Raw genomic sequence first — 24,185 nt, forward strand, 5'->3', positions numbered from 1 at the left:
GGATCCATTACAGACCCAATCCATGTCAAACGGCAGTGTCATCGCTCCAACCATTTTCTCAATCTTCCTTGCTGCCATGCTCCACCTCACAGTCAACAAGCTGGAGTGGAACTAAACTACAGAACCAGTGGGAAGCTGTTTAACATACGCCGGCTCCATGCCAGGTCCAAGATCACCCCATCCTCTGTCGTTGAGCTACAGTATGCGGACGACGTCTGCGCACGCGCACATTCTGAGGCTGAACTCCAGGCTATAGTCGATGTATTCACCGAGGCATATGAAAGCATAGGCCTTGCGCTTAACATCCATAAGACAAAGGTCCTCCACCAGCCTGTCCTTGCCGCATAGCACCGCCCCCCCAGTCATCAAGATCCACGGCACGGCCCTCGACAACGTGGACCATTTCCCATACCTCGGGAGCCTCTTATCAGCAAGAGCAGACATTGATGTGGAGATTCAACACCGCCTTAAATGCGCCAGTGCAGCCTTCGGCCGCCTGAGGAAAAGAGTGTTCGAAGACCAGGCCCTCAAATCTACCACCAAGCTCATGGTCTACAGGGCTGTAGTGATACCTGCCCTCCTGTATGGCTGAGGCATGGACGATGCACAGAAGACACCAAGTTGCTGGAGAGATATCACCAACGATGTCTCCGCAAGATCCTCCAAATCCCCTGGGAGGACAGGCGCACTAACATCAGTGTCCTCGACCAGGCTAACATCCCCAGCATTGAAGCACTGACCACACTCGGATCAGCTTCGCTGGGCAGGCCACATTCCAGACACATGCCAGACACGAGACTCCCTAAGCAATGCTCTATGCGGAGCTCCTTCATGGCAAACGAACCAAAGGTGGGCAGCAGAAACCTTATAAGGACACCTTCAAAGCCTTCCTGATAAAGTGCGACATCACCACTGACACCTGGGAGTCCTTGGCCGAAGACTGCCCTAGGTGGAGAAAGTGCATCCGGGAGGGTGTTTAGCTCTTTGAATCTCAATGCCGAGAGCGTGAAGAGGTCAAGCGCAGGCAGCGGAAGGAGCGTGCGGCAAACCAGTCCCCCACACCCCTTCCCTCTGCGAATATCTGTCCCACCTGTGACAGAGTCTGTGGCTCTCGTATTGGATTATTCAGCCACCAGAGAAGTCACTTCAGGAGTGGAAGCAAGTCTTCTTCAATTCCGAGGGACTGCCTATGATTATGAAAGCCCGACTTTCTCTCGAGCCCTATCCTACTCATTGTGTGCCAGGACCTGAAAGCTGCAAAGCTCCTTACTCCTGTGACTATTGATACTCGAGGATAGTGTCATCTGGTTGCCACTTCCTGATTTCCTCATTTATCTTACTCTATTCAAACTTGATGGTATTCTGCACTCTGGGCCTTTGCCCTTCGAAGTCTACATTTTTTTGATTTGCATTGTGCAGAGGATGTTAGGCTGGTTTGTTTCCTGACGAATTCACATCTTGTAGGAGCAAGTGAATACACTTGGTTTCAGTAGAATATTAGTGCTGTTTGGTATAAGCCTGTGTGCAGGAACACAGCTGAATTTTGCTCAGAGTATTCAGAAGCAAGATGCTAATCCCAGATCTTGTGTGTTTCCGCCCTTGCCTCAGCTCATCTGCTGAAACTCTCATCCATGCCTTTGTTACCCCTAGACTTGACTCTTCCAATGCTCTCCTGGCTGACCTCCCATCTTTCACCCTCCATAAACTTGTGCTCATCCAAAACTCTGCGGTGCGTATCTTAACTCGCGCCAAGTCACACTCACCGAGCACCCTTGTGCTTGCCGACCTACATCTGCTCCCGGCTGGGCAATGCTTCGATTTTAAAATTCTCATCCCTAGTTTTCAAATCCCTCCATGGCCTCGTGCCATCCTATCTCTGTAACCTCCTCCAGCCCCACAACGCTCCAAGATCTTTGCGCTCTTCCGATTCTGGCCTCTTGTGCATCCCCGATTTTAATCACTCCATCATTGACGGCCGTGCCTTCAGCTGTCGAGGCCCTAAGCTCTGGAATTTATTCCCCAAACCTCTCTGCCTCGCCTCCTTTAAGACGCTCCTTAAAACCTGACTCTTTGACCAAGCTTTTAGTCACCTGTCCTAATATCTGCTTGTGTGGGTCGGTGTCAAATTTTGTTAAGGCTCCTGTGAAGCATCTTGGGTCATTTTGCTACATTAGGGTGATCTGTAAATACACGTTGCTGCTTGTATTGAAAATAATTGGATAGTGGTAGAGCTCTGTTTCAAAATGCTAGAATTCCAACTAAGGCATGCTGCTCATTTTTTCTTTAAAGTTACGAGTATCCAGGTATTACTGAACCTTTAGGCTCTAATAATGCCAAATTGGGAATTGCAAGAGCCTCTAAGGCAAGAGATTTTTTGCAGAAAGATTTATGTAGATTGGTCTCAAGTTTGTGGTTCAAGGAGAAGAAACTGGACCAAATACAAATATCTCTGATGGAAAATTCATCAGTCATTTACCGCCGGCGGTATTCGATACTGTCCGCCCATCGTTTAAGGTCCAAATACCGCCCAAAATTGTAATTTCATCATTAAGATCCAGTTACCGCCGGACCTAAATACTACCCGCCCTGAAAAAGCAGGTTTTGCCTGATCTTACCCGATCTTAAGCGAACGGTATGGACACCATTTTGGAAACTGGATCATTTGATGAAAGGCTGCTTAAGATTAGTATCTAGCGTCCTCAGAAACTGGAATTTATTTTTCTGTTTTGTTTTCTTTGTCCAGTTTAAAGTTTGTCATTCAAGGCCCTTTCAAATCGATGATTAAACAACTCCCTCCACTCCCCCGTCACTGTTAAATTTACAAAAGGATTCCACACGGATCATTTTCCCTTCCAAGTTTTTTTTACTCTGTTGCTGCAGTCATTTTGCTGACTGGGCTCTTGTTCACCCCAATGTTGAACATAGAAAACTGGCATGAATCTAATCGTTGGAAGTCCTCAGAATAGAGACCATTAGCTATTAAAAAATTGTGGGAAATATGACCTCGGTGGTGAGGGGGGGGGGGGGGGGAAAGAGAGGAAAGAAAGAAAAAAAATTGCGCATGCGCAGAAGTCCGTTCTTTTCGCGATTGAGAAAAAGATCGATCTCGATTAACTACAATGCCTGCTGCCGCCCGCTACATACCACTCCCGCCTGAAAAAAAGGTCACCAAATTAGCAGTCCTCGATCTTAACGGTATGTTGGCGGTAGAAAACCTCGTACCGTCAGAATACCACTGAGAAATGGGCGGTGGTGGTATTTCATCAATTTTGGGCCCCAGGTCTGCTGTTGAGTTGAAAAGACTCTTGTATAAGAACAGAAAATGCTGGCAATCACAGAGGGTCAGGCAGCATCTTCTGATACTGCTGACCCGCTGTGATTTCCAGCATTTTCTGTGTTTATTTCAGATTCCAGCATCCTATTTTGCTTTTGTGTTGGAGATTCTTGTTGGTTGGAGAATTTCTGAAGTTGAAGAACATCAAATTTTAGGATTTTTTGACCATTTTTCGGCAGAAAAGATTTGGAAAAGGATAGTTTTTAAAGAAAAAAGTAATAGGGTATTCTGAAGTTTTTTTTAAAAAAACAAAGTTTTCTCAAAGAGCAAAAACAATAAGCAATTTGTGAGCCTGTCTCTGTAATCACTAAACACCTCACACCCATTGTGTTGGGGAGTCCCTGGCCCCACACACTCTCAGTAATCACTAAACATAGGAACATAGGAATTAGGAACAGGAGTAGGCCATCTAGCCCCTCGAGCCTGCTCCGCCACTCAATAAGATCATGGCTGATCTGGTCGTGGACTCAGCTCCACTTACCCGCCCTCTCCCCATAACCCTTAATTCCCTTATTGGTTAAAAATCTATCTATCTTTGACTTGAAAACATTCAATGAGCTAGCCTCAACTGCTTCCTTGGGCAGAGAATTCCACAGATTCACAACTCTCTGGGAGAAGATTATTGAGGGATAAACAACCTCCCTGCCTCTATCTTGTCTATCCCTTTCATGATTTTAAATGTTTCTATAAGATCACCCCTCATCCCTCTGAACTCCAAGGAGTAAAGACCCAGTCTACTCAATCTATCATCATAAGGTAACCCCCTCATTTCTCGAATCAGCCTAGTGAATCGTCTCTGTACCCCTTCCAAAGCTAGTATATCCTTCCTTAAGTAAGGTGACCAAAACTGCACGCAGTACTCCAGGTGCGGCCTTACCAATACCTTATACAGTTGCAGCAACACCTCCCTGCTTTTGTACTCCATCCCTTTCGCAATGAAGGCCAACATTCCATTTGTCTTCCTGATTACCTGCTGCACCTGCAAACTAACTTTTTGGGAAGGACCCCCAGGTCCCTCTGCACCACAGCATGTTGTAATTTCTCCCCATTCAAAAAATAATCCCTTTTACTGTTTTTTTCCAAGGTGGATGACCTCACACTTTCCGACATTGTATTCCATCTGCCAAACCTTAGCCCATTCGCTTAACCTATCCAAATCTCCTTGTAGCCTCTCTCAGTCCTCTACACAACCCGCTTTCCCACTAATCTTTGTGTCATCTGCAAATTTTGTTGCACTACACTCTGTCCCCTCCTCTAGGTCATCTATGTATATTGTAAACAGTTGTGGTCCCAGCACCGATCCCTGTGGCACACCACTAACCACTGATTTCCAACCGAAAAAGGACCCATTTATCCCGACTCTCTGCTTTCTGTTCGCCAGCCAATTCTCTATCCATGCTAATACATTTCCTCTGACTCCGCATACCTTTATCTTCTGCAGTAACCTTTTGTGTGGCACCTTATCGAATGCCTTTTGGAAATCTAAATACACCACATCCATCGGTACACCTCTATCCACCATGCTCGTTATATCCTCAAAGAATTCCAGTAAGTTAGTTAAACATGATTTCCCTTTCATGAATCCATGCTGCGTCTGCTTGATTGCACTATTCCTATCCAGATGTCCCGCTATTTCTTCCTTAATGATAGTTTCAAACATTTTCCCCACTGCAGATGTTAAACTAACCGGCCTATAGTTAGCTGCCTTTTGCCTGCCCCTCTTTTTAAACAGAGGCGTTACATTAGCTGCTCTCCAATCCGCTGGTACCTCCCCAGTGTCCAGAGAATTTTGGTAGATTATAACGAATGCATCTGTTATAACTTCCGCCATCTCTTTTAATACCCTGGGATGCATTTCATCAGGACCAGGGGACTTGTCTACCTTCAATCCCATTAGTCTGTCCAGCACTACCTCCCTAGTGATAGTGATCATCTCAAGGACCTCCCTTCCCATATTCCTATGACCAGCAATTTTTGGCATGGTTTTTGTGTCTTCCACTGTGAAGACGGAAGCAAAATAATTGTTTAAGGTCTCAGCCATTTCCACATTTCCCATTATTAAATCCCCCTTTTCATCTTCTAAGGGACCAACATTTACTTTAGTTACTCTTTTCCGTTTTATATATCTGTAAAAGCTTTTACTATCTTTTTATGTTTTGCGCAAGTTTACCTTCGTAATCTATCTTCCCTTTCTTTATTGCTTTTTTAGTCACCTCGCACCCATTGTGTTCATCATCATAGGCAGTCCTTCGAAATTGAGAAAGACTTGCTTTCACCCTAAAACTGAGTTCTTAGAACAGTCCAATGTGGGAATTACAGTCTCACAGGTGGGGCAGACAGTCGTTGAAGGAAAAGGTGGGTGGGGAGTCTGTTTTGCCGCACGCTTCTTCCGCTGCCTGTGCTTGTTTTCTGCATGCTCTCGGCAGACTCGAGGTGCTCAGTGCTCTCCCGGTGCACTTCCTCCACTTCGGGCAGTCTTTGGTCAGGGACTCCCAGGAGTTGGTGGGGATGTGGCATTTTATCAAGGAGTGAACTAAACATCCGTCAGACAAAGGTCCTCCACCAGCCTGACCCTGCCACACAGCACTACCGCCCGCCCCCCACCCCTCCAGTCATCAAGATCCACGGCGTGGCCGTGGACAATGTGGACCACTTTCCATTGTGTTGGGGAGTCCCTGGCCCCAATATCTCTAGGTAATCACTAAACTCATTGTGTTAGACTGGGACCAGGGACTTACCATCAGTAAGGCTTATCTGGTATAGCCCTTCCCTTCGGGTTGTAAACACGCATGACTTTTTTTTGGCTCAGACTCGGTTAGGATGCAGGATTATTTTTGTTTGTCAGACAAGATAACGCACTGATTCGGGGAAGGTTAACATATTCATTATTTTGTATTATGCAAAACAAGTTGTGTTAAGTTGGGCCGATTATCACTCTTGCTTGGTATGTTTACTTATGAGAAATAAAATGGCTTTGTGTTTTGTTTTCACATTGTCTTACTAAAGTGTGAACAGTTTGCCTATTGAAAGATTGGAGAAGGACTTGGAAAATCTCCTGGTTATGCAAGTCAAGAGGAGCACATTGATGCATCCCTTGGGTTAATGCTATGCTTTAGGTCTGGAGAATTTTAGCTGAGGAAAGATTGAATAGGCTGTGGTTGTTTTCGTTGGAACAAAGGAGGTTGAGGGGAGACTCATTTGAGGTGTACAAAATTATGAGGGGCCTAGATAGAGTGGATAGGAAGACCTGTTTCCCTCATCAGAGAGGTCAACAACCAGGGTGCATAGATTTAAAGTAATTGCTAGAAGGTTTAGAGGGGAATTGAGAACTTTTTTTCATCTAGCGGGTGGTGGGGGTCTGGAACTCGCTGCCTGAAAGGGTGGTAGAGGCAGAAACCCTGACCGCATTTAAAAGTGCCGTCACGTACAAGGCTGCGGACCAAGAACTGGAAAGTGGGATTAGACTGGAGAGCTCTTTTTCATCGGGCACTGACATGGCCTCCTTCTGTGATGTAAATTTGTCATTTTATTGAAGTCGGTCTTGGGTAGTGAGAGTCAACTCTGGCACTTAAAACGTGGTTTCTGCTTATCTTCTCGGATTCTGTAGCATCACAGGATTTATCGTATAATAAAGATGACTATGATTTGAGCAAATGGATCTGAGACTTGAAAATTATTATTGACACAAATCTGGGTTGTTCTATAACCTCAAACAATTAACAGCAGCTCCAGAGAAAGACTCGTGAAATGGAGATACATTTGAGGTGTATAAAATTGAGGGGTGGACACGATGGACCCGATGGACCGAAATGGCCTCCTTCCGTGCTGTAAGTTTCTATGATTGGTGCAGGAGAAAGTGATTGCAGAGAATGAGGAAATCTTTGGAAATGGTACCTTTCTGGTTTATATTTCATTCCTTAACTTTAAACTTTACTTAAATAATTGACAAAAAGAAACATAGGAGGGGACCATTCAGCCCCTCAAGCATATTCTGCCATTCAGTTAGGTCATGGCTGATCTGTACTCAATTCCATTTGCCTACCTTTGTTCCATATCCCTCAAACCTTGACTACCAAAAATCCATTGATCTCGTTCTTGAAAATTTCAATTGACCCAGCATCCCCAGCCTTTTGGGGGAAGCGAGTTCCAGATTTCCACTACCCTCTTTGCGTGGAGAAAAAAGTGCTTCCTGATTTCACTCGTAATTGACCTCGTATATCTTGAAAGAAAATATTCCCCCCCCCCCCCCCCCCCGCCACTAATGTACACTCCCAGAATTGCATGGAAATAATCAAGTGAGTTTTAGCTTCAGTGCCTTTTGTGTCTTAGTGAACCATAACGAAAGAAAAGCATTTGCATGTACTTCGGAAGAACATAAATTACTCCTTTACACGGCTCGCTTGTTCAAGTTTTTAAAAAGTGTGTGTAAAGTCCACCTGAAGTTTGGCAGGGAACTGCTTCAAAGTGAGTGAGTCTTTGGTTCAGGCTGGCCCACTGGAGTTATGTATTCAAAGAAAAGATGCTGCAGTAAGCGGCGCGCACAAGTGGAGCCTTGCCAATTAGAAAAGCTGAACTGTAAGCTCTCTTTTGGAGAAAGTTATTTGAAGTAGTAATGAAGATAAATAATTGACATCCGATTTTAGGCTTTCTTTGCAGAAGATGTATTGTATAGTGTTTAGAAATATTTGCTGACCTATCCACACCTGTTTGCACAGGATGGGAAAAGTTAGTTAACAATGTCCCACCTGTCCTTAATTGGAAGTGAGTTGTTCCGCTAAGAGTTAAATCGGCTTATTGCAATGATTGCAGTCTGGAAGAAGTGTCATTCTTGAAGACCTGTACAGAATCTCAGCTTGTGGTTGCGCACACAAGTAGAGACTTGAGCTGTACCAACTGTGATGTAGCAACAGCTGCGGAATGTTGGGCAGAGATATAGCGCCCAAGTTTCCAAGCTGGGCGCCCGTTTTTCGCGCCTAAAACGGCGCCTAAAAAAATCCTCGGTATTCTCCACCTACTTACAGGTCCTCTGACCCTTGGCGCAGCCAGCACGAGCTGTGGGGGGGGGGGGGGGCGGAGCCAGGTCCCGGCGCTGAAAACAGTGCCGGGACCTCTGCACATGCGCGCTACAGTCGGCACGCAAGTGCAGTAGCTCCAGGCGCCAAACTGTGTGGGAGGGGCCCGAAGCACGCAGCCCCTAGCTCTGGCTGAATGGCCTCACTGGGGCTGCGTGAATGAGGCTCCTCCCACGGCCAGCTCCTGCCCAACCCCCCCCCGACCAGACACCCGCTTCCCCCGCCGCCGCCGACCAGACCCGACCCGACCCGACACCCCTACCCGCCGAGCAGACACCCGCTCCCCCCCCGCCGACCCGACACCCGCTCTCCTCCCCCCCACCCCCCCACTGACCCGACCCGCGCTCCTGTTCCCCGACCCCCCCCCCCCCCCCGCGCTCTCTCTCTCCCCCTCCCGCCCCACCCCCCCCGCTCTCTCTCTCTCTTCCCCCCCCCCCCCCCCGCTCTCCCTCTCTCTCTCTCTCCCCCTCTCTCTCTCTCTCTCTCTCTCTCTCTCTCTCTCTCCCGCTCAGCGGCACGAACGGCTGCAGAATTTTCCCTGGCTGAAGCACTTTCACACAGGTAGGAAGATGGTTTATTTAATCTTTTCTTGGCTTATAAATGTTTATTCAGGTTGGATTTATTTGTATAATATTTGTAGAAGTATAAATAAGGATTTATTGTCGAATTTAATGAGTTCCCCCCCTCCCCCCACCTCGTCTGGACGCCTAATTTGTAACCTGCGCCTGATTTTTTAATGTGTAGAACAGGTTTTTTCAGTTCTACAAAAATCTTCACTGGCTCCATTCTACTTTAGTTTGGAGTACATTTTCACTGTGGAAACTTTCAAATCAGGCGTCAGTGGCCGGACACGCCCCCTTTTGAAGAAAAAATTCTGTTCTAAACTAGAACTGTTCTACCTGACTAGAACTGCAGAAAAAAAAATGTGGAGAATTGCGATTTCTAAAATAGTCCGTTCTCCACCAGTTGCTCCTAAAAAATCAGGCGCGAATCATGTGGAAACTTGGGCCCAATGAAGGAACGGACGTATCTAATGTAGAAAAAATGATGAGCAGTTTTCCTAGATTTTTCTGGGAAGAGGATCCATCACAATACAAAAAGCAAATGGGTACATGTTACAAGTCCTGTCTTTATCCTTCCTTCCCTGCCTGGCACCTTCTCCCTTCAAAATATTATCTCAATCCATCCTTTTTCTCTGTTCCATTTGTCGCGAAGGTAGGATAAGATGCATTCTGCGTAGATTTACAGAACGTTGGGATTGTGACTTCCGTGGCAGCACTGGTATCTTGTGCATCATACACAGGGTCAAGTACTTTTAACACATCAACGAGTGGCCATTAGTAAAGTGAAAATAGTACCAGAACATCATTTCTCATTGAGATCTCGAAGTTCAAGGTCATTGTGTTTGGATTGATTGTACCTTTTACAGCTTTTGGATGTTGGGCCAATAATGGACAAACTAAATCTGAGCAGGCTCAGGGGGTGATTTAACCATTTGTCATGCAAGTGTGTGGATTGTATCTGATGTGTACAGGCGATTAAACAAGTGTGTCTCAGATGTGAGAACATAAGAACATAAGAACATAAGAATTAGGAACAGGAGTAGGCCATCTAGCCCCTCGAGCCTGCTCCGCCACTCAATAAGATCATGGCTGATCTGGTCGTGGACTCAGCTCCACTTACCCGCCCTCTTCCCCGTAACCCTTAATTCCCTTATTGGTTAAAAATCTATCTATCTTTGACTTGAAAACATTCAATGAGCTAGCCTCAACTGCTTCCTTGGGCAGAGAATTCCACAGATTCACAACCCTCTGGGAGAAGAAGATTGAGGGATAAATATTGGCCAGGACACCGGGGATAACTCCCCTGCTTTTTGAAATCGTGCCATGGGATCTTTTCAATCCACCTCAGGGCAGATGGGGCCCCGGTTTAACGTCTCAACCGAAAGATGGCACCTGCGACAGTGCAGCGCTCCCTCGGCACTGCACTGGGAGTGTCAGCCTAGATTTTTTTTTTTATGTGCTCAAGTTCTTGGAGTCGGATCTGAACCCACAACCTTCTGACTCAGAGGCGAGGGTCCTACCCACTGAGCCACAGCTGACACTTCTTGCTGTATTACTACCAATTTCTGGAGTGGCTCATCACAGGCCTAGATTGTACGATTTTTTTTGGATCATCTGTTTATAACGATGGGAGCAGAACCAGTGCATTTGGTGTTTGTTTATTAAAATCAGGTTAATCATAAAAGCAAACTTATAAAATTCTGACTCAGTTGGACAGACTGGATGCGGGGAGGATGTTTCCCCTGGCTGGGAAGTCTAGAACAAGGGGTCATAGAATCAGGATGCGGGGTAGGAAATTTAGGACCGAGATGAGGAGAAATTTTTTCACTCTGAGGGTGGTGAACCTGTGGAATTCTCTACTACAGAAGGCTGTGGAGGCCAAGTCACTGAATGTATTTAAGAGGGAGATAGATAGATTTCTAGAAACAAAAGGTATCAAGGGATATGGAGAAAAAGCGGGAAAAAATTGAGATCGAGGATCAACCATGATCATATTGAATGGCGATGCAGACTCGAAGGATCGAATTGCCTACTACTGCGCCTATTTTCTGTGTTTCTATGGTCTCTTTGAAAACTGATCTGGCAGATTTCTGAATGCTTTAAATGCCATACTTTGTAGTTTTCACCAGACCTTTGGCAAAGTTTGGTGGTGGGTATCGCTGGCTGATGTGTGAAGTGCTGCCAGCCCCAGAACTGTTTCCTCTTTCTCCTTTCTTGGTTTATCCCGTTCACCCATCACCCCTGTGCTCGCTGACCTACATTGGCACCCAGTCCTGCAATACCTCGTTTTAAAAATCATTCTTATTCTTGTTTTCAAATCTCTCCATGGCCTGGCCCCTTCCTATCTCTGTCACCGCCTACAACCCTCGTAGGTCGCTGTGTACCTCCAATTCTGGCCTTTTGCGCACCCCCGATTTTTATTGCTCCACCATCGGTGGCCCGTGTCTTCAGCTGCCTGGGATCTAAGCTCTGAAATGGACAACTGAAATCTCTCAGCCCATCTATCTCGCTTCCTTTTAAAACTCTCCTTAAAACCAACCACTTTGACCAATCTTTGGTCACCTGTTCTAATATCTCCTTATGTGGCTCGTGTCAAATTTTGTTTGATAATGCTCATGTGAAGGGCCTTGGGAAGTTAACGGCACTATATTATTGAAAACGTTTCTTGTTTACTCTTTTTCTAAATGCCCTGTGATTTATTTACTTGTTTTCCCTCCTATGTTCTTCAGTCCTGTTGTACTTTTAAATTTTTGCTCCCACCGTCTATTGTTTGGCTTCACATTACTTCTTGATATCTGTGCTCCTCAAGTTCTGTCTTGAGCATCCCTGATTACAATTGCTCCACCATCGGTGGCCGTGCCTTCAGCTGCCTGGGCCCCAAGCTCTGGAACTCCCTCCCTAAACATCTCTCCCGCTCTTTCCTCCTTTTCGGATGCGCCTTAAAACCTCCCTCTTTGACCAAGCTTTTGGTCATCTGCTGTAAATTCTCCTTCTGTGGCTCGGTGTCAGATTTATTGTTTTTGTCTCATAAAATTCCCGTGAAGCGCCTTGGGGGACGTTTTACTATGTTGAAGGTGCTATACAAGTACAAGTTGTTGTCTATTTTAACACCGCCAAATCCTACTATCTGTCCTTCCCATGGAGTTTTTAACAGGTCTCTACTAATGGAGGTAAAGTTTATGCAAACTCGGTGTAATCTTGAAGGGATAGTTGTGTGGATATAATGGAACATCATTGAGGTGTTAGAGAGGGATGGTTTCCACTCCACATACATTTTACTTTATTTCAAACAGTATCTTCCAAATCTTGTGTTTTAGGAGTCTTGTTTACTTGTTTTGAACTTTATTTCTACTTGAATATTTGCTCAAGTGTATTATTTTTGCTTCTCTTTGCCTTCCAGGGAGTGACAATCTTTCTAAACAGAAGGAATCCGTTCTGAAGCTTATAACAAAAACTCTGCCTTCAGGTTCGCTTGCCATAGAGCACAACATGCGCAGTAAAGAGGCAGTCCAGCGGCACCATTCCTTCCCGCCGTGTGGTGCCATAAAAAACGACTTGTCTGTGAAGGAGAAAAGGAAACGGGATTCAGTAGTTGAGGACATTCGGAAAAAGAAGCAAGACTCCCTGTCACAACATTTAGATGCAACTTTTCATAAGAAAAGCTGTGAAGGCAGGATCTCTGATAAGTATAGCAATGGTGTGACTGAAACCAATTGCAATGGGGTACTTAAAGATCACAATAATGGTGTATTGGAAAACGAGGATGCAGCTCTGGAGGCCGATGAATTTCCAGATACTGACAGTTGCTTGCCATTTGAGTCACGGCTTGATGAGGAAATATCCAGGTGCACTCCTCCAAATTCATACACGAGGCTGCCTGCAGAGGAGAAGGCCAAGACTGCCCTCGACAGTGCCATTTCTTCAAAGGAAAATCGATCTGGACTCTTGGGTCGACATTCTCTGGTACCTTTTGACTGCAAAAGGACACCAAGACTGGAATCCAGTTCTTTAACTGTTTTGCCTTTGGATGAGGACAGTCGATCTTCATTGCCCTCTCAAGAAAAGAGGCAATTGGAACGGTCCTGCGCGGCCTGGTTATCAGACTGCAGTAAAGGTCCCGAGAGGAAACGGAGAGACAGTTACAGTGGTATGGACAGCAACGATGATGTCTGCTGTAATTTAGATAGTGACGAAGAAGACGAAACCTTGATGACTTTGGATGATCTCCTAACTTTACGAGACAAACCGGTATCTGGCACACCGGAAAAATCCAGCATCTCCTTCCAGTTGTCCGCCCCTAACACACCGACAATGTGGATGACCGTAAGTTTGTAAATAATCAATCCTTGGCTTTGTGTAATCCTCCATCCAAGAGGATCGCTTGGACTTGGATACTGTCTGTAACTTTCCTAATGTTCCTGCACCCTACCCTTTCTAACTTTATGTATTGGCTCTCATCAGAGAGATTTTAAAGATGGGTTACACTAACAATTTATAAACAAAGCCAGGCCAATCTTATAGCTGCTGTACTGGCAGGAGGAAAGAAGGGTAGAATGGAAGGGAAAGAGAAAATATGTAACCCAGAATCTGTTGAGGCCCAAATGTGCTAAGTTTAAAAAGATTTTTTTTTTTTCCACATAAATGAAAATTTACTGCAGTGAGGCCATTTTTGAGGCACTTAAACGTCCAGCGGTGATCAGCACAGGTTGCATCTGAAACTTTACTAAGCTCTGGGGGAAATTGGGCTCCAGTTAAGTGTGGGCAAAAATGCATCATGTGAGTATTCTCTATCTAACAACATAGTATTTAAGCAACCGTCCCCAATATCAGCGAGTTTAACCAAGTCAGAAACTGAGCTGGGCCTGATCCTCTACTTAGGTATTCCTGTCTCCCAGTCATTGCGGCAGGAGTGACATAAGTCTCCGCTAGAGGCAGACCTAGACAGGGCTCCTGCTACTGACTGCTGCTGAACCCTTGCTAGAACGACGAGTGTGGATGCTGACTTTCTTCCGTATGTTGTTTCAAATGTAGAAACCCATTATTGTGTTTTGATTTTCCAAACCAAGCTACTGAGAAATATGCAGGGGTAGAAATTCTGATGCCCCTCTTTTCCCATTGGGGAATATTCCATTGCCGAAGTCTAGAGGGCTTCCATGCTGGTTGATGCCCAAGGGTGTGCAAAGACGCCGCTGAAGTTGAACCAGTTAAAACCTTGCAGCTAACCACAGGAATCTGTAAGATTTCCACAGCGTGTTCAACCGTGACCACCGAAATGCTGGGCAATACTGGACTTGTGAGATTTGGACATGAGTTGGAAGAGTCACAGCTCCCATGTCTGGTTATATGATCTGGAATGCACTCTCTAAAAGGGTAGTGGAAGCAGATTCAATAGTAAGTTTCAAAGGGAATTGGATGTATGCTTGAAGATGAAAACATTGCTGGGCTGTGGGGAAAGATGGGGAGTGGGACTAATTGGATAGCTCTTTCAAAGAACCAGCACGGGTCTGATGGGCCGAATGGCCTCCTGTGCTGTAAGATTCTATGATTCTCAATCTATTACCTTGAGTGAGCTCGACTGGTTATCATGGCTGTCTGGTGACAAAATTGGACTTGACGGTGATTCCTCTTGAGATGGAATAGCCATCTTAAGTGTTGCGCAGGAATAGCCTTAAGTGTTGGACATGAATAATGGTCACTTGAACAAGAAACTGGAGGGCGGTAGGCATCTGCGGATCCATATCGAAGCAAGGGAGAGAGAAAAAATAATTACAGTTAGTGGCACTGCAATATTTAGTTGTTGGCAACACTTAATGGCTTTTAATGTCTGCTTGAGCCCATTCAAATCAAACAGCAAGAAATTCCATGGAGGTGTCATCATCTGACTCTGCTGTCAGTATTGTATGAAGGTGACAGCACAGGCAGTGGGGTGTGAGATTGATTCAAGAGTAAACAAAATCACTCCTCTGCTCCTGAACACTGGCAGCTTGCTTTGTTATACCACTGTGAAAGTAAACTTTAAACTGCAGCTTACTGTCCTTTCTCAAAGTCCTTTTATGATCTCTCTTGAATTCCAGTTCAAAAATAGCAGACAGACAAATTATTCAAACAGCTTTGATCGCCTACTTAAAGAAAAGCAGCAGTCTGAGAGGTAAGCTCTTTGTCCTTTTACCCTGGCTACACTTGCATTCTTAAAACTTTGTTTTATTTACTGGTAAAGTTAAAAAAACCTTCTGAAAACACATCCTTTTGACATCATCTCCGTAGTTCAGTGTTCATTCTCTCATTTGTGAAGTGTCTTGGGGATTTTTGTGTTACAATAAAGATGCAATATTAACACAAGTTCTTTGAAGTTATGAATTTGTTCATAACTTTTGTTCACCTGCTTTCGACCATAATGCTAATTCTTGTGTCTGTACCATCACTGTCTCAGCCACCTTTGTGTGTTGTGCTATAAAAGTCCTGGTCAGTCGGTGTGGAAGGGGGCAAATGTATGGCGGAGAACTCCCCCTGCTGGACTTGGATCCCACAGTAGTGATGATTCAGACACAAAGCCCCAGCAGCACTCCATATTCACGACATCACTGGGGCAGAGCATTATGATGTATGTCAGGCAGAACATTATGATGTTGTGTCAGGTAGAGCCTACACAGATGTCTTCTGAACTTCCTCTAGCTAGCACTAGTAAAACACAGGGCCAGGGAAGGCTGACACGAAGTGATCAAGGCAGTTTTTGAATGCAATTACAGGTGCAGCATCCCAAATCTGGAACCCTCGGAACTGAGGCCGATCTGGATTCTGCGTTTTTCTGCACTTTGGAACGTCTTTCTGACGTCACGAATCCGGAAACACCCGAGCCCAGTTTCGGGTATTTCCGGATTTCAGAATGGGTACCTGCCGAGGAGCTGTCCGGGCCTGCTAAGGAGGTTGGGTCCTCACCGAGGAGGTCGTCGTGGGGTCGGCTCTGCCAAGGACTTTGTCAGGCAGGCTGCCGGGGCCCATCGAGGAGGTGTTTGCGTCGGGCAGGGCCCTGCCAAGGACATCGTCGGGCGGGCTGGTCCTGCTGAGGAGGTTGTCTGGCTGCCCCCCGCCGAAGAGGTCGTTGGGCCGGCCCCGCTGAGGTGTTCGGGCTGGCCGGCGAGGAAGCCTCGAGGTAAGGGCAGCGGCAGAAGGGCGAGGTGAGTGGTGGCAAGGCGAGGCCCGAGGTCGGGCAACGGCGGGGCCCCGAGATCGGCAGGGTCATCGGATCCAGATTCCAGAACATTTTACGGATTCCAGACGACCATGCCACCAATTGGTCCGGATTCTGGACGCTGTACCTGTAGTATAAATAGTACTTTCAGTGATGTCATCTGCTTTTTGAATATTTCCTTTACTCTCGCATTGTTTTGCTGGGGGAATTGTTGCAAGCATTACTTTGAAGATACAAGGGACTTTCATTGCTCAAAGGGTGGAATGAATCTTTTTGTAGACGAAAACTAATATTTGTGTTTGCCAAGTCTTTTAACATTGCATCGCAAACCGTTAACTTGGACAGCTTTTGTAAGAATCTGCCTTTCAGTAGAATACTGATCACTTTGCACTTCCTTAGTCTGGGGAAAACACTAAAGGAGCTGAAGAAAAAATTGCAAGATGAGCTTAATGAGGTGCATGACATTAATTGTCCGTCAGAGGAAGATGAAGAACAGAGCCTGGATGAAGACATGGATCAGATTCCAGAGGAGCACAGGTTAGTGACTACCAACAATTGAAGCATCAATAATGTATGGGGCGAGCAATTTTTGGGAGTATCATCCCAAGTTATTGTAAACAGTTGAGTACTGCAGACGAAGACTAAATTTCCATGAATTCCCACCCATTGGGCCCAAGTTTTGGGCCGCGCCTAGAATGGCGCAGCCCCGAGCTGGATGCCTGTTTTTCACGCCACAAAGTGCGCCTAAAAAAAACTTAGATTCTCCGGCTCCCTGCTGGTCCTCTGGAGCCGGGCGTAGCGCGGCACGAGCTGTAGGGGGCGGAGCTAGATCCCTGCGCTGAAAACAGTGCCGGGACCTCTGCACATGCGCGCTACAGTGGGTGCGCATGTGCAGTAGCTCCAGGCGCCCAAAACTGTGTGGGAGGGGCCCGAAGCATGCAGCCCCTAGCCCTGGCCGAATGGCCTCACTGGGGCTGCGTGCATAAGGCTGCCTCCCACGCCCAGCTCCTGCTTCCTCCCGACCCCCCCCCCCCCCGACACCGACCCGACTCCCGGACCCGCCCCGACCCTCCGGACTGCACCCGATCCGCGCTCCCCTCCCCCCCCACCTGACTGACCTCCCTCCCCCCGAACCGAACTGACCTCCCTCCCATCCCCCCCCCGACTTGACCCGCGTTCCCTTCCCCCCCCTTCTTCTCCTTCCTTTCCCCCCCCATCTCCTTCCCTTCCCCCCATCTCCTTCCCTTCCCCCCCGCCATCTCCTTCCCTTCCCCCCTGCCATCTCCTTCCCTTCCCCCCCCCCCCCATCTCCTTCCCTCCCCCCCCCCATCTCCTTCCCTCCCCCCCTCCCCATCTCCTTCCCTTCCCCCCCCTCTCCTTCCCTCCCCCCCCCTCTCCTTCCCTCCCCCCCCCTCTCCTTCCCTTCCCCCCCCTCTCCTTCCCTTCCCCCCCCTCTCCTTCCCTTCCCCCCATCTCCTTCCCTCCCCCCCCTCTTCTCCTTCCCTTTTCCGCCCCCCCCCCTTCCGCCCCCTTCTCCTTCCCTTTCCGCCCCCTTCTCCTTCCTTTTCCGCCCCCTTCTCCTTCCCTTTCCGCCCCCTTCTCCTTCCCTTTCCGCCCCCTTCTCCTTCCCTTTCCGCCCCCTTCTCCTTCCCTTTCCGCCCCCTTCTCCTTCCCTTTCCGCCCCCTTCTCCTCCCCTTTCCGCCTCCTTCTCCTCCCCTTTTCGCCCCCTTCTCCTTCCCTTTCCGCCCCTTTCTCCTTCTCTTTCCGCCCCCTTCTCCTTCCCTTTCCGCCCCCTTCTCCTCCCCTTTCCGCCCCCTTCTCCTCCCCTTTCCGCCCCCTTCTCCTCCCCTTTCCGCCCCCTTCTCCTCCCCTTTCCGCCCCCTTCTCCTCCCCTTTCCGCCCCCTTCTCCTCCCCTTTCCGCCCCCTTCTCCTTCCCTTTTCGCCCCCTTCTCCTTCCCTTTCCGCCCCTTTCTCCTTCTCTTTTCGCCCCCTTCTCCTTCTCCTTCCCTTTCCGCCCCCTTCTCCTTCTCCTTCCCTTTCCGCCCCCTTCTCCTTCCCTCCCCCCCCTTCCCTTCCCTTCCCCTTCTCCCCCCCTCTCCTTCCCCCCCCTTCCCCTTCTCTCCTTCCCCCCCCCTCCCTTCCCCTTCTCCTCTTCCCCCCCCCCCCCCCCTTCCCCTTCTCCTTCTCCTCTCTCCCCCCCCCCCCCCCCCACTCCCTGTCAGAAACACAGACACAGACAGAGATAGAGACACTGACAGAGACACACTTGGCGGGGGGTCATCCCAGCACGCTGTTGGAGGGCTTCCCAGTGCTGCAGTCGGTAAGTAGAAAATGTTTTATTTATTGATTTAAAAAAAAAAAATTATTTCTAACTAATTTTTTTGTGATTTTATTGGTTGATTTATTGATGTTTTTATCATTTATTATTGATGATGGCTCTTTATTTGTAAAACTGAAGTGTTTAATGTTTGTAAACTTCCCTTTTAAACCCCCCCCCCCCCCCCCCATTCCCTACGCCTGATTTGTAACCTACGCCTGATTTTCTAAAGTGTAGACAAGGTTTTTTCGAACGTACAAAAATCTTCACTTACTCCATTCTAAGTTAGTTTGGAGTAAGTTTTCACTCACGAAACTTTGAAAACAGGCGTAAGTGGCCGGACTCGCCCCCTTTTGAAAAAAAATTCTGTTCCAAAGTGAAACTGTTCTAACTGACTAGAACTAGAGCAAACTAAATGCCGAGAATTTGAATTTCTAAGATACTCCGTTCTACACCAGTTGCTCCAAAAAATCAGGAGCAACTGAGGCCGAAACTTGGGCCCATTATCACCAATGTTTCTGCGCAGGCCGCTCACCGGCTTTACAATGGAAAAACCACACGCAGAAATTTGGGCCACGCACCCAAAAATAAAAAGGGGGAACACCATTTTTAATGAGATTTGAAATGTAACCACACGAGCTGAACTTCCTTTCTAGACTACCAGCTGAACAACGATTCTATCTTTGCCTGACATCCACATGCGCCCGCACTTTCCAGAAGGAGTCATTGGACAGAGGGATTTACATTCACAATTATTTATTTATTTGATTTTTGTTACCTCTGCCCCAGTTGGCCGCCTACCTCGGAAAAGAGCAGAAATCAAACCTGCGACAGACCTGGTCTGTCCAGCAGACTAACGCAGGTATTAACTGATCGCAACACCACCAAATGACGGAGCTTGTACCACAAAGCGTGATGGACTGTTTCGACACTGAAATAACCTAAGCTCGCTGTCAACTTTTAAAATAACTGCATTTTGATGGTAAAATGAACGATCCAAGTCTTTCTTGATGGTCCTTTTGGTCCGAGGAAGTGGTGTGTGGACAGTACAGCGTTATTAAATCATTTAAAATGTTTCCCTTGTACAGGAGATTGGTGGGTGGCTCCCCGTAACTAACTAGCCTGTTGGGAAACTTCATCTAGAAACCTGTACTACTTAACTGACTTAACCTATCTACTGCTAAATGAGCATATGGGTCATGATTGAGAAGTATGCAAGGTCCTGAATTTCAGGCATTCAAACAGCCCTCACTTTGCAGTCTCCCTGTTGATCTGTATTTGTAATGCTCACTGCAAAAAAAGTTTTGAATTTAAGAAAATAAGTGAGCAACTATGTGTATTTTTAATGTGGCACACTAGAGGGGGAAATATTGGCGAGTCAAATAAAAGAGCGCACACATTTACTCTTTGGTGTTCTATTTCATAGAACTGCCTGGCAGCTGTATAAATGGGCAACTCCATGAAATGGAAGAGACAAGTTTCCAAAGCAGAGCTCCGATTCAATATGATGGCTACACTGCATTAAATCTTTCTGGGCTTCTAGGTCTCTTGGTGGAAGTGAAATTTCTCCCTCCTCCAAAATGTAGCTATATTTCCTAGCGTCCGTTCGCCATTTCTATTTGGCCCGGATGGATTGGCATTGTGTGCTATGACAGGCGTGCACACAGCGTATGTCGGCATAAGTGCCCTGCAAGTTCCAGGTTTCCACAGCGAATGCGTGAAAACCCTGGTCTTGACAGATTGCACCCATCTGCCGGAAGTTCACTTTCGCTGGCGCAATGTAAAGTGTTTACATTTATTTTTCAAAAATGTTTTAATTTTTATTTTAAATATTTAAATGGTATTTTAATTAAGTTTGAACCTGTGATTTATTTTAAATTCAGTGTTGTGAATTTTACGTTGCAGATGATTTCTATTATGCTTGTAGGGATTCTGTATGTAGCTGGAATCCCCAGAAGCATAATCGGAATCCCACTTTTGTCATTGGCTGGCCTGGCCTATGTGATCCCAGGGACACTAGTGAACCGCATGCGCCCCTGGGACGCTTGGGCCTTTATGCAGTTGTAAGCCTGCAGGCTCCGGACCGCAAGAGTACGAAGTCATCAGCTAAGTACCAAGTATTTTTGTGGTTCGGATGTGTATGTGGGCGGCAAGCCTTCAATTGCAATTTCCAGCCCGAATGTTTTTTAAATTGGTTTTCCTTAAATGGGTTTTTGTTCCAAAGTGTTCATGGAATTGTATCTTGCAGAGCTATCTTGTGCTAAACTGTTCGTTTCCTTTTTCACTTTGTGTGCAGGGCATTCTTGCTCAGGTTCTCTGTAAAATCCGATGGAATACCAGACTTGCATCCTGGAGAAAATATATTCAACGTGTTACAGGCTGGAAAACATTTTAATCAGCAGACCCTCAGGTTGACTCAGTGTGAATTGACACCTCAAAATTTTCTGGAAAGAACTCTCGTCAGGTGAGGAATCTGTAATAACCTCAGTTCCCTAATCACGAAGAATGGCAACCAGTAACTCATGGGGTGCCGCAGGGATCAGTGCTGGGACCCCAACTATTTACAATCTATATAAACGACTTGGAAGAAGAGACAGAGTGTAAAGTAGCCAAGTTTGCTGACTATACAAAGATGGGAGGAAAAGCAATGTGTGAGGAGGACACAAAGAAATCTTCAAAAATAGACAGGCTAAGTGAGTGGGCAAAAATTTGACAGATGGAGTATAATGTTGGAAAGTGTGAGGTCATGCACTTTGCCAGAAAAAAATCAAAGAGCAAGTTATTAATTAATTGGAGAAAGATTGCAAAATGCCGCAGTACAGCGGGACCTCTGGGTACTTGTGCATGAAACACAAAAGGATAGTATGCAGGTACAGCAAGTGATCAGGAAGGCCAATGGTATTGTGGCCTTTATTGCAAAGGGGACAGAGTATAAAAGCAGGCAAGTCTTGCTACAGCTATATAAGGTATTGGTGAGGCCACACCTGGCATACTGCGTGCAGTTTTGGTTTCCATATTTATGGAAGGATATACTTGCTTTGGAGGCAGTTCAAAGGTGGTTCACTAGGTTGATTCCGGGGATGAGGGGATTGACATGAGGGAGGGTTGAGTAGGTTGGGCCTCTACTCATTGGAATTCAGAAGAATGAGAGATGATCTTATCGAAACGTGTAAGATTATGAGGGAGCTTGAGAAGGTGGAGGCAGAGAGGATGTTTCCACAGATAGGGGAGACTAGAATTAGAGGTCATGATCTTAGGATAAGGGGCCGTCCATTTAAAACTGAGATGAGGAGACATTTATTTTCTCAGAGGGTTGTACATCTGTGGAATTTGCTGCCTCAGAGAGCTGTGGAAGCTGGGACATTGAATACATTTAAGACAGAAATAGACAGTTTCTTGAATGATAAGGGGTTATGGGGAGCGGGCGAGGAAGTGGAACTGAGTCCGTGATCAGATCAGCCATGATCTTATTAAATGGCGGAGCAGGTACGAGGGGCTGTATGGCCTACTCCTCCTATTTCTTATTTTCTTATGTAACGTGAGATGGCCTTATAAGATGAATTGAGTACAGTTTTAGGACTAGATAAACACCTCAAAGTACCCAGGAGTGGTTGCAGTTGTAAATTCCTTTCAGTCAGTATTTTAATGCAGCTTGAACACTTGGCTACATGTCGGAGCACACATTGTATTTAGCCTTTCATGACTACAGTAAGGGTGCTTTGTGCATTTCAGTGAAAATTAAAATCAATTTTATTTCAACTCTTTACAGTAACTTGGCTCTGCTGGAAGTTGCACTAATTTTAATTATTGCTGTTCCCGCCAGTTCACATTTTTACTGACCTTTGAATGGCTTCCTTCTGAATATGGTTTGGCAATGCCCCATTCACGTGCCTGGTTTGGACTTGTGCATGAAGTGACTTGGCATTCTGCGAACCATTAAACTCTAAATTCAGTAAGTGCAGCCGCGATTGCAGGCCCGAAGTTACTTTAACTTTACCCGATACTAATTAAGCTAAACTGTTTACAACATTGTCAATGGCTTGTGGAATATTGAATGCTTCAGGGCTTGTGACACTTGGGATTTCAATCAACTTTGAACATAGTTTGCTTTTTGCATCAGCATTGTTTCTTTGCGTTACAGTTAAAGTGACGTTTATTGTCCTATTGGAGATTGGTCTCCCTGAGGGGTACACATCAGCTGTTTTTCTCCCCCACTAAAAGCCAGGATAAAAAGGGAGCCTGGAAAGAGTAGACTTATTAGCATCTGACTGCCTGAACTTGTATCAACATGTTAACACTTAAGATTTTTTTTTTTTTAAGAATCACTTGCCTAGCACCTTGTACTAAAGATTTGTCTAAAATCTTGCTAAATTGTTTATTCAGAACTCTTCCGCAAACTGCAATTAATGCTAGATCAGTTGTTAATTTTAAATCTGAGATTGATAAATTTTGTTAACCAAAGGTGAAAGGGAAAAGGCAGGTATATGGATTTAGGTCGCAGATCAAACATAAAATCATTGAATGGTGGAACAGGGGGCTTGAGGTACTAAATGACCACCTCCTATTCCCTGTAAGCTGTGTTTTATTCTGCGCGGCCCATTTCTTTTAATGCACGATCCCGTTAAATGTCTGCGTGTGCGGGCTGTTTACAATATAAAAGCTGGTGAGCTGCCTGCAAAGGACGTTTGAGATTGCCGCGAGACTGTCGCAACTTGGGGCGAACATTAGTTCTAAGGCTTCCTAATTGGCTGTCTAAAGGCTTATTAGCAAATATTACATTATTTAGCTTGAAATGAGATACTAATGGCAGTTTTTTTTGTTTTTGTTTTGCAGTTCTGGAACCAGCCAGCAGGTATTTTTATTCACCAATGGGATTGTAAGCCAAACGTATTACTCATCGCCATGTCCGCAACCAGTTTTAAAGTTCTTATTTAAGGTGAGGAGCACATTGTTGCACAGAAGTAGAAGTTACACCGAGGTTGATAGAAGACATGTTCTGCTATGAGCACAATTTCTGGCTTAAAATGTATTGTGACAGCACTAAATTCTGCTGGCACTGAGCTTTGCTGTGTTGCCGTGAAACAACTTTTTGCAGTTTTCATACTACTTTTTTCCCCATTTTTGTTTTTAAACCATTGCTTTCGAAGAGCAGGGCAACTGGCCACCTTGCACCTTGTGGTGGCAGTTTGTGGCTGTTTTGACACCAGATGCAGTGCAGTGTGTGACTATTTTCACCAGCTAAATATTTGCAACCTTGCTTCATTGTAAAGAGCAGCGGTGATCAAATTTGAGCAATTTTAGATTGACCATCTCCCCCCATTTTTGATTACAATGGATACAAGCTTAACAGGTTAGCATTTAATGCGATGAATTCTAAATAGTCCAGCGCAAGCATTTGAAGAAACAAACTGTTCTGGTCCCAAATTAATTTGAAACTTCCTGCATATGTATCGACTTTTACTGATCTCTCCTCCCTCCCTCTCCTCTCTTTTCCCCCCCCCCCCCCCCCCCCCCAAGCCTGATGAAAGTTTAAGCTAATATTGCACTGAACCTGGTACTGCAGCTTGTAATCCAGCTTAAAAACAGGTTGAACCTCCCTTGTCCAGAACCATTCCCGGCCACCGGGTGGCACATGTGCAGAACTCCGACATGAACTAATTGAAGCCCTTCCTCGCTGCCGACTTCTGCAATCGTTGGCATGACCCCGC

General features: G+C 46.1%; 1 protein-coding gene across 1 annotated transcript in view; it reads left to right on the forward strand.

The window, feature by feature from the left end:
• The window catches only part of slf2 (SMC5-SMC6 complex localization factor 2), a 107,814-nt gene that overhangs the window by 57,565 nt on the left and 26,064 nt on the right, over positions 1–24,185 (forward strand). The window contains exons 5-9 of the mRNA XM_070876488.1: positions 12,370–13,292; positions 15,044–15,117; positions 16,558–16,695; positions 20,774–20,941; positions 23,311–23,413. Of these exons, the coding sequence (XP_070732589.1) occupies positions 12,370–13,292; positions 15,044–15,117; positions 16,558–16,695; positions 20,774–20,941; positions 23,311–23,413 (1,406 nt within the window). The remainder of the gene's footprint in view (positions 1–12,369; positions 13,293–15,043; positions 15,118–16,557; positions 16,696–20,773; positions 20,942–23,310; positions 23,414–24,185) is intronic.

This window comes from Pristiophorus japonicus, chromosome 3 (genome assembly GCF_044704955.1).
Source record: "Pristiophorus japonicus isolate sPriJap1 chromosome 3, sPriJap1.hap1, whole genome shotgun sequence".
Classification (NCBI taxonomy): Eukaryota; Metazoa; Chordata; class Chondrichthyes; family Pristiophoridae; genus Pristiophorus; species Pristiophorus japonicus.